The 10,965-nt window shown below is 47.4% G+C and overlaps 1 protein-coding gene across 1 annotated transcript; it reads left to right on the top strand.

Moving 5' to 3' along the window:
- Positions 1–415: 415 nt before the first annotated feature.
- Positions 416–5,384, top strand: HSBP1 (heat shock factor binding protein 1). The gene is made up of 4 exons (XM_021541239.4): positions 416–530; positions 1,722–1,788; positions 3,040–3,159; positions 4,028–5,384. Exons 1-3 carry the CDS (start codon positions 486–488, stop codon positions 3,156–3,158), a joined length of 231 nt encoding a protein of 76 aa, XP_021396914.1. The 5' UTR covers positions 416–485; the 3' UTR covers position 3,159; positions 4,028–5,384.
- The last annotated feature ends 5,581 nt before the right edge of the window (positions 5,385–10,965 follow it).

Here is a 10,965-nt window from a genome sequence, read left to right as displayed (position 1 = left end):
CAATAAGCAGTAGAAGACAGAAAGATAATTGATAAGAAAATATACCAATAATTGGTAGGAGACAGAAGGCTAATTAATAAGAAAATATACCAAGAACCAGTAGAAGACAGAAGGCTGATTAATAAGAAAGTATACCAATAATCAGTAGAAGAAAGAAGGCTAATTAATGAGAATAAACCAATAACCAGTAGAAGACAGAAAGATAACTAATAAGAGAATATATCAATAACCAGTAGAAGAAAGAAGGCTGATTAATAAGGAATATACCAATAACCAGTAGAAGACAGAAAGCTAATTGATAAGAGAACTACGCAACTTGAGCCGAAATGCAGAAACACCGAAAATCTTTGAGAGACGCGCGGGCTCTGCGGACTACCGGGCGCTGTGCCTAGGACTACATTTCCCAGCAGGCCGCGCGGCGGGCCCGGGCGACTTCCGGCGGAAGCGGCGGGCGCGGCCCGGAAGTGGAGCCGCCGCCGAGCACCATGGCCGAGACCGACCCCAAGAGCGTCCAGGACCTGACGGCCGTGGTGAGCTCGGGGGAGCGGGGAGAGGGGAGAAAACCCTTCCTGGATGGGGCCTGGGGCTCCTGCTCCGCGGGAGGTGTGGCTGCCGGGGCGCGGGGGGGAAGGGGAGATTGCCTTCATCCCGAACCTGATTTATTAAAAAAAACCTGGATACTGATCTAGTAGCGATATCCAGCTGTGACAGACAAAAACTCTGTAACAGTTTAAAGTTAGAAAGTGTGTGTTTATTGTGTGTGGGATCGCTCTCAAATCCACACCGCAGCTTCCAGGTGATTACAGAGTCTTTTTATCCATCCAAGTATTGAATACCAAAAATACAAATCCATATTCATAATTTTTGTACATCCTATTCCCCGCTTCATATGCTAATCACTCCAAAAGCCATTCAGCATGAAGTTTGTTCATTGAAACGGGTTGGTGTCCCTTTCATGGTGAGGGGTCCCAAAATGAGGAAGTAAATGAAGTTTTTTCCTCATTCTACCTTTTCAATGACAATATGACAGATGAACTCTTGGTAGAACTCCCATTCCTTGTCTTCAACTGGTTTCAGAACAAAGGGGGCCAACATTGTCTTATGTTCCTAAAAGCAATTTGTCAGTTTGTGTATTCTTCATTATAAACCCAGCTAACTAAACATGGTGCTGACAAGCAATCAATTATTAGTTAACTCCTAACTTCATCAAGGCCTACTTGTTTCTTTTAATTAACTCTAGTAAGGCTTATCTTTAACTAAAATCTTAGCTCCTCTAAAATCTCTAAATTCCTTAAAATCTAGGTTTCAAACCATTCCAAACAAAAAAATAAACCCAAACCCAAACAAAAGTCCTGGCACCCCAGAATTTTCTCAGGGATTGACGGGACCATGGAGGCTGCTGGGTTTCTAGATCTGACAAATATTTCCTGTAAGGGTCAGCTCACCTGTTTATTCATATATTTAATAGATCTTACAAGTGTTTCCTGTAAGGGTCATTTCACCTGTTTATTCATATATTTAATAGATCTTAAAAGTGTTTCCTGTAAGGGTCAGCTCACCTGTTTATTCATATATTTAAGTAGCATTTTTACCTATAGATACAGCTGTGCTGGCAGGTTTTATTTTATGCTCAAAAAACCCACGGTGTAGTTATTTACATGGGGTTGGGTAGCAGCCTCTGGAGGAAACAAAACATTTCTTTTTTTATCCCTTTCCTTTAGGTGCAGACATTGCTCCAGCAAATGCAGGACAAGTTTCAAACCATGTCTGACCAAATAATTGGAAGAAATATCCTTTTCTGAGCTCAGATGGGGGCAGGACTGCAAGCCCCATGTGGATTACAAGTGTCACAAAGTCTGTTTGGGGTTTGTAGGATAAGTTTGAAGTGGCCATAAGTGTTTGCTGAAAGGTGTAAGGATAAAAACAAAAACCAAGGCAGCGTTACTCACTGTTAGAGGAACATTGTCACTTCAGAGCTGGGGCTGGGACAGGAAGGACCTGGAGAGAGCCCAGAGGCGGCTCCAGGGTGGTCAGAGGGATGGAGGAAAGGCTGGGAGGGAAAGCTGGGAGTGTTCACCTGGAAACAAGATTCAGGGGAGTTTCATTGCGGCTGAAGGGAGCCCAGAGGAAAGGTGGAAGGGGAGTGTTCACAGCAGCCTGGGGTGACAGGACAGGGAGATGGGTTCAGGCTGGAGGAGAGCAGGGTGAGGTGGGTTTGGGGAAGGAATGGTCGGTGTGAGGGCACTGAGAACCCGGCAGTGCCCAGGGCTGGGCTGGGAGAGGGTGGGCTGGGACAGGCTGGGCTGGGAGAGGCTGGGCTGGGACAGGGTGGGATGGGAGGGGCTGGGATGGGACAGGCTGGGATGGGACAGGCTGGGATGGGACAGGCTGGGATGGGACAGGCTGGGCTGGGACAGGCTGGGATGGGACAGGCTGGGATGGGACAGGCTGGGATGGGACAGTCTGGGATGGGACAGACTGGGATGGGAGAGGCTGGGATGGGACAGGCTGGGATGGGACAGGCTGGGATGGGACAGGCTGGGATGGGACAGGCTGGGCTGGGAGAGGCTGGGATGGGAGAGGCTGGGCTGGGACAGGCTGGGCTGGGAGAGGCTGGGATGGGAGAGGCTGGGCTGGGACAGGCTGGGCTGGGACAGGCTGGGATGGGACAGGCTGGGCTGGGAGAGGCTGGGATGGGACAGGGTGGGCTGGGACAGGCTGGGCTGGGACAGGCTGGGATGGGACAGGCTGGGATGGGACAGGCTGGGCTGGGACAGGCTGGGATGGGACAGGCTGGGCTGGGAGAGGCTGGGATGGGACAGGGTGGGCTGGGACAGGCTGGGCTGGGGCAGGCTGGGATGGGACAGGCTGGGATGGGACAGGCTGGGCTGGGAGAGGCTGGGCTGGGAGAGGCTGGGATGGGAGAGGCTGGGCTGGGACAGGCTGGGATGGGAGAGGCTGGGCTGGGACAGGCTGGGCTGGGACAGGCTGGGCTGGGAGGGGCTCTGCTCCCCGCTGCTGCCCTTGACCCCCCCGCAGTCGATGACATGAGCTGCCGCATCGACGACCTGGAGCGCAACATCGCCGACCTCATGATGCAGGCGGGCGTGGAGGAGGTGGAGGGGGAGAACAAGACCCCAGCCTCCAACAAGGGCTAAAGTAAACTGCCTTCCTGGCCTTGGAGAAAATCCCTGGGTGTTTGGATTGCTGCCTGTAGCACAGAGGGAGCTGCTCCTTGCTATGGGGGGCTGCTTCTTGCTTTGCTTGGGGAGCTGCTCCTTGCTTTGGGAGCTGCTCTGGGAGTGGTGCAGGGGGGAATTGTGCTGGAGAGGGAGAGAGCAAGGCCAGGGAAGGGAATGGAGCACCAGGAGCTGCTGAGGGAGCTCAGCCTGGAGCAAAGGAGGTTCAGGGGACCCTCCTGGCTCTGCACAGCTCCTGACAGAGGGAACAGCCAGGTGTCAGGCTCTGCTCCCAGGGACAGCAGGAGGAGAGGGAACAACCTCAGGCTGGGCCAGGGTGAACGTAGGAGGGATTTCCCTGTGGAAAGGGGGCTCAGGGATTGGAACTGCCCAGGGAAGTGGTGGAGCCCCAGGGGCTGCTGAGGAGTAGCTGTCCCTCAGCTGTAAATTCCTCCTGTGTGTCATCTGGGAGCTTGCAGGGAGCAGTGACTCCCTCACAGCTGCCAGGCTGCAGGTCCTGGCTGTGTGGGAGGGCATGAGGCAATCCATGTCCCAGGCAGTGCTCCCTGGAGGAACACAATTCACCTTGCAGTAAATCTCTATTATATTATATATTCTTACAGCTTTTCTGATTGCCCCTATATTGCAGTAGGACTGTGTTTGGAACAGATATGTTCTTGCTTGTTAAGGTGTCTATTTTTGTGTTACTTTGTTAATAACACAAATTATTACTGGCTTCATTGCCCTCAGTGTCATTTCCATTAGCCTGAACCCCACAAATGAAAATCTCTGATGAGCATGATTCTCTTAATTCTCAGTAATCTCCTTTCTTATTTTTCCCCCAACAGGTTGCCCACAACTGAAGTCAAATAATGGAAGATTACTTTTTCTTTTTTTCTACAAATCGTTGGAATTAAAGAATGGCTTTTTGCAACTCCAGTGTGTGAAAGCAATTTTATATTGTTACAGAGCTTGCATTCTTAATGTACATTGTATAGTTGGGGTAGGGTAGTTTCTATTTTGGTCTGTGTACTGTAATTTCACTTTTTGAATTCTTGTAACAAGGATCACATGGTTGTGTTATTAAAACACAGATCTTATGGATCTCAACTTCTGGGTGTAGTTTTTTGTGGAGTCACTTTTTTCTCTTTCCTGTACTTTTCTAGATGTTTCATGTTTGATAGCTCAGCATTTAGTGACTCCCTCCAAACGGGAATCTTGCCTTGTCCTACGTGAGTTTGTGGAGTGAAGCACAAGATTGAAACTTAATTAATTGCATTCATTATAGCTCTGAGCATCAGGCACTCACTAGTTGAGGATTGTGTTGTCTTTCATACATGTAATAACGATGATTTTTGGAAATGAGACACTGAACATCAAAACCATCTCTCCTGCTGCTGGTGTTACCTGAGCTGTGTGTTCCTGGAGCATCAAGGAAATGCAAATTTACCATGGGAGACATCTGAGCAACCACTGCCACCCCAAGCTGTGACACCTGGGCAGACGAGGAACTTTAACAGAGCAACCTCACGTGGGACTGAAGGTTTCTAACTCTCTGGCATTATTGTGGTCAGTAACTGGGATTGATGCTGGACAGAGCAGGGATGGCATTGTGGGAATCTCTGTGGGGTTTTCAGTGGGAATCACTGCCTTGTTGGACACAACATTTGCTAGCAAAGCAGTGATGCATGAGGAACAAAAAAGGAGAGAAGCCAGGTGGATTTTTACAGCCTTGCTTCTCTCAGAATAACAAGTTCAAAATAATTGATTTTTTTAATTTGCTTTTCTAGTCATACCCACATCTTTGGGCCTGGAGTATGTATTACATTTTAGCCATGGAAAGTGTGGGAGAGCGTGTACTGTGTCACTTGTGAAGAAAAATGACCAATGTCAGCTATTCCTGACAATCACTGCAATGCTCCTCCAGCTTCAAATGCAAATTTCAGCAAGCACTAGTGGCAGGCAGCAGTTGCAGGTGGACCACACTTCAGCTGCTCCTTAAATGCCACCAAATTAAGCATTTGAGTGCTGTGAAGGCAATATGACAGGTCATTTTTCCAAACTCACTGTAATAAAAGCTCATAATAACGGGGGGAATTTTGTGAACATGAGAAATGTATCAATATACACTTGTAATACCAGCCTTAGGTCCTTTGTAATGTCATTTCAAAAAAAAAATCTAATAAATGGTTATGTGGTAACAAATATGTCGTGTGTTACAGCACAATCTAGCAGGAGTATATAATTATGTGGGAGATTGCGTTTAGTTGTAAGTTATAGAAAGACTTTAGCACAGCTGCTGCTCACAGGATAGTCTAAAAATCCAGGTGTGCTCTGTATAATAAAAGGTGATGATACATGCCCTGTCAGAGCTGGACTTCAGCAGCTAATTAGAATAGAGGGAAAAAATAATTTAAATAATTATTTACAATAATTATAGAATATATATAATAATTATATAATTGTAATATAATTACAGAAAATATTAATTAGAATATAGGAAAGCAGATTAAAGTTGGATAATTATTTTGTATGATGTTTATACAAGTACATTCTCATTATATACGATATATAATGTTATCTGCTGTGTTCCTCCCAGGGCACACATGGTCAGTGCTGAATTTGCCTGCACCCTCCCCTGTGCAGCAGCAGCCCTACTTTCCTCAAGTTTATTCTGGAAGAATAACTTCCAGGAAAATTATTTCAACTTTAAGAAGCAGCTATATTTTTCCAGTCACTGGAAAGATTCCAGTTGTCGTTCAGTAGGGGTATTTTTCCCTCATAAATGTAACACTTCACTGATTTTAGCTGCTCTTCCCTGCACCTCCTCTGCATTTCCATTACCATCCTCTTCCAGCCCAGCTTCTCTCCCCTCTGACCCTCCAGAGCCCCACTTCAGCTGTAGATGCTGGTCTTGGTTTGAACAGCCAGGTGTCTGCTGGGGAAGGCAGGAGCCTCCCCTGATATGGAAAATGCAAACCCCCTCCCTCTGAATTGTTATAATTTTGAAATGAAGGGGCTCTCAGGAAAAGATATGGGAATGGGAATAACAATTCTTTATTAGGAAAAATTAAAATAAAAATGCAGTAATAATGAACAACACTGCCAGAGTCAAGCAGGCCCTGACCCCCTGTGGGTCAGGGAGGTGGCTCAGCCCCATCCCAGGGGGGCTCAGCCCTCCTGCAGTGCCAGCTGTGCTTCTGCTGGAGCAGGATCCTGCACAAGGGGGGAGTTTTCCTCTGGAGCTCCAGGGCTGGGGGAGATGGGCCTGGGCTCCTCTGGGAATGCAGTGGGATAAAGCTGCTCCTCTGGGAATGCAGGGGGAAGAAAGCTGCTCCTCTGGGAATGCAGGGGGAAGAAAGCTGCTCCTCTGGGAATGCAGGGGGAAGGAAGCTGCTCCTCTGGGAATGCAGGGGGAGAAAGCTGCTCCCCTGGGAATGCAGGGGGCAAGGGCTGCTGTGCTGTTCCCAGGTCAGATTGTATCCAGGTAGGAATTTTTGGTTCCTCCCCTGGGCAGAGCATCTCCCCATGGGATGATGGAATTTTCTCAGCTGTGCAGGGACACTCAGTGGCCATGAACAGAAGATAATTAATAATTAATGGCCCATGAACAGAAGAAATCTTCTGGAGGGAGGATTGGGTGTGAGAGAGATAAATAAGACTGCCCAAGGACCAGAAATAACTGCCCCAGCTCTGACAGATGGCAACAGAACTCACACCCCCAGCCACACCTTGCACTCCCAACCTAAGACAATGCTCTTTCACACAAGGTCTGCATTAGGGACAACAGCAGAATAAGTGCTTTTCTGTGACAGAAATTAGGAGTGACCTAATGCAAGTCTTCAGCCACAGATTGTGCAGGCAATCCTTAACAGTAGGGCTGGTTTTGAATTAAGACCTGACAACTGAGAAATAAGTCAAATATCACAGGAGCTGTGTGGCCTGTGTGTTTTGCACTGGCCACACAAATAAATTTGACATTGCTGTTTTCATCTCTTGTGGTTTCCTAATTCCTGTCTTTATAGCAGGAATGTTACGCTGGACAGAGGAGCAGCGTTCTAATAAATGAATGTTTTGAAACATTTCGGCCTACTGATGAATGATCCAGAACTGTGATATCCTTAAGAGGATTTTTCATTTAATCTCTGCCCTAAAGACAACGTACAGTAAATAAGACTGCAGCTTTCAGCCAACAGCATCTGGTGCAGGCACTAAATGAGGCTGGAGAGAGCGAGTGACACAGTGACCTGTGACCCTCACCCAGGGCAAGAGGCAGCTTTGGAGCCTCCCTTCCCACAGGGTGAGCCCAGCTCCCTCAGGGCCAGGCAAGTGTCACTGCCTGCTATGGGACTGAGGAATTGTTGGGCTCCATCCTGCCACTCTGGCACTCTGGTTTTGGCAGGGAGCCTTTGTGCCAGCTGGTTTCCTGTCCTCCTCTAGATTTGCTCTCGCAGTACCCCCAAGAGAGCCCTTGGTTCCCTTCCTTGATGCCTTGGGAAGGCTGACCTAGAGCAGAGGCTGGGCAGAGTTACAGAATAAAGCAGGGATTTATTAAAGGATCTCCTCCATGGATCCACCTTGGGCAGCACCAGAGCCCAGCCAGGGATGCACCCAAGATGAACAAAATGGTCCCAAAATGAACCCAAGGTGAACCAAAGTGGTCCCAAAATGAACCCAAGATGAACCAAAGTGGTCCCAAAATGAACCCAAGATGAACCAAAACGCTCCCAAAATGCACGAGCGCTCCCGGGGCTCTCCCTGGGATCAGTTCTGCTCCATTGGCACCTTGGAGTTCATTGTCCCATTCCAGCTCCAGCCCATCAGTCCCACCCTGCTTGTTTTTCTCTCTCCAGCCCACGGTGTTTGTGCTCCTGGGCTGAGGTTTGGATCATTTGTCCTTGGTGCCCAGCTGGAGCAGGAATTGTTTTGTCTCCCTGCTCTGTGCACAGAGCTCACCACCCCCTGATGTGCCCAGACCCTCACACTGAAGCAGCACAGAATGTGAAAAATAGAAAAGCTAAACCTGAGGCATCATCCTCAGGTGGCTGAGACACAGAGAATTGGTTTGCCAGAGGTTCCTGTGGAAATCAGATGTCACCTGCCTGTCCTCCAAACCCCGGGCAAGTGCTGGAGTCACTCCCTGGCCCTTCCTCCAGACCTCAAAGCTCGTGGAATTCAGTCCTTCACGCTGTAAATACATTTGGCTCTGCCCTCCAAAGGGAAATGGTGTAGATTCTGTAATTTGGCTGGCAAACAGCTATAACCACAGCCAGAGCTTCTGCTCAGCATTTCCCTGATGTTACACCTGAGCTTGCATTTTTCCTGGAGGTGTCCACATGGAATTATTTAATAAAAAGCTTCTCTTTTCCCGACTCTCTAGCTGAGAGTGCCTTCTAGTGGCACAGTCACTGCGAGGAGCAGCACTGCTCAGATTAATTACTGAGTTACCTTTAATGTGGGGTCAGATGCTGGGGCTGTAACGAGCCACATGCTGCTGAACCAGGGGGATTGCACAGGGCACTGAGGATGATTTACAATTCAGAAAATACAGAGGATGCATCAATCACTTTCTGGGCTTTAAGCTTCAGTGTTTTGAAAAGACCTAATGCTCACTGAGATATTTTTTTCTCACTCTGATGTAGAGTTAATGAAATTAAATTAGGAAAATAAAGAATGAGAATAGATACTTTACCTCTTATAAACATTCTGAAATCAGAAAGGTTAACCAGGAATTGTATCTCTGAAAAATATGCATGTGATAATAGAATGTGCTCTTTTACATTGTTTTCTGACAGACCTAACATTTTGTTTATGAAATTCTTGTAGTTATATACAGATATAGAAGTGGCTTCAGTTTACAGAGCTGTGCAATGTGCAATCCTTGCTCGAGAGATTCAATCCTGTAGGGACTAACAGCTGGAGAAGTGAATTTCTCCAGAACTGCAGGGGAGTATGTGACGAGTGTGGCTGACTTGCGACCCTCCTGTGTCCAAAGGAAGGATCTCACCCTGCCCTGTGAATTGCCCTGGATCCCGGCTCAGACAGCCCCAGTGCTGCTCACAGGGAGTCCCTCTGGGTGCAGCACAGCTCTCAGGTGTCACACGTGCTGTCAGGGGGAAGGTGCTGGCCCAAACGCTGTCCGGTGGCACGGGAATATCCTCATCCCAGCTGGATTGAGCACAGCTCCTGTCTGCTGTCCTGCCAGCTGCCATCTCCAGCTCCAAGTGCTTCCCCTGCAGAGCTCCTCCAATTTTATTTTTTCCTCCTCAGACCAAATCCTTCATCTCTGAGAATATGAATTTCCCAGTAAATGAAACTTCCTGATTTCACTTGTTTCTCTCACAGAAGTGTTTTCTTTTGAGGAGCAGCTCCTTGGTTCCTGGAGGGGAGGATGAGGTCAGTGGCTGAAGGAGTGGAGAAGACAGACCTGTCACCTTTTCCTGTTTATCCACAGTCCCTTTGTGTCCCAGAGCTCTTCCCTCTTGTGGGAACCCAGCACATCCCTCTGGCTGCCCTGGCTGTCTCCAGACCCTGGCACGAAGTCAAAAACACCTCTGGCTTTGATTTTAGCCCATGGAAAAAACTGCCAACTCTGTATGAGGAATTACAAGCCACAAATGATTGAGCAGTGTGGTAGTTGAATTAACACAGTGTAAAAAAGTAGAATTTTGGGGTTTTAAGATAAGGGGTTCAAGGGGAAAAGATGGAGGGATTTGGGTGTGTCCTGACCTTCTTCTGCTATTGGTTTAAGGTAGAGACACTGTCCAACATAAATTGTAGATATTGGCACAGTATTGTAAACATAGTACAGGTAGTTTTTGGTATAAAATGAAACATCGCCCTAGAGTGTGGACAGAATGACATGGACAACTTGCTAGACAGAGCTCAGCAGGTCAGAGAAAGAATGTTCTAGATAAGGGAAAATAAACAACCTTGAGAAGCCAACCCTGCACATTCAGAATTCTTCTTTGGCTGCATGAGCTGGAAAATGAGGACTTTTACGCTCTTGAGGTCACTTTGATGCCCAGACCCCCAAGACCTCTGAGGCCCAGGGCAGCAGAAGAGTCACAGTCACAGAATCCCAGGATGGTTTGGGTTGAAGGGACCTTAAAGCTCATCCCAACCCAACACCTTCCACTATGCCAGGGTGCTCCAAGCCCTGTCCAACCTGGCCTTGAAGATTCTTGTTCTTCCAAACATGAAATTTATGGAGCCCTGTGTTCTTCCAGAGTAACAAAAGAACAAACTGCCTGGAAACTTCTGTCTTTACACATTTGTAGCCTCGTCAATCTAGAGTGTTTAAGAAAATCCTGCTCTACCCCCTTGAAAGCACTGTACAAAGTCATTGCTTCACACATCACACAAAATTAAAAACAAATTTATTGAACCCAAGGCGTATTTTAAAACCAGGAGGCATTTCATGCCATAAGTTATTTTAAAACATCTTTGAAACTCCTCCACAGGCTGAAGTGAAACAATTAAAATGCATAATTACATTTAAAAAGCAGCACCAAAAGTGTAAGTCATTTTGTCACAGAGGCTGCTCCAGCGTGGTTTGATTATTTAATGTTATGCTCCAAAACCAATTTATACCCTATACCCTTGATCTCTGTTTCAATTTCAGGATGTTAATGCATGCACCATTGCTGTATTAGCTGATAGGGCAGAACAAATACTTCAGAAAAAAGTCATGATTAGAATTTGAAACCTCTCTCAGCCATGTTTCATCCCCAAATGTTCTCACCTCGCTGGCTTTTCCTGCTGCTTTTGCCCACTGGAACCCCAT

Source organism: Lonchura striata, chromosome 11 (genome assembly GCF_050655825.1).
Source record: "Lonchura striata isolate lonStrDom1 chromosome 11, ASM5065582v1, whole genome shotgun sequence".
NCBI classification, from domain to species: Eukaryota; Metazoa; Chordata; class Aves; order Passeriformes; family Estrildidae; genus Lonchura; species Lonchura striata.
This window is presented reverse-complemented; position numbering and strand designations above follow the sequence as displayed.

Coding starts and splice junctions, on each gene's coding strand:
- HSBP1 (XM_021541239.4), top strand. CDS start 486: ATGGCCGAGACCGACCCCAAGAGCGTCCAGGACCTGACGGCCGTG. Junction 531..1,721: donor TCCAGGACCTGACGGCCGTG/GTGAGCTCGGGG, acceptor CCTTTCCTTTAG/GTGCAGACATTGCTCCAGCA. Junction 1,789..3,039: donor TGACCAAATAATTGGAAGAA/ATATCCTTTTCT, acceptor ACCCCCCCGCAG/TCGATGACATGAGCTGCCGC.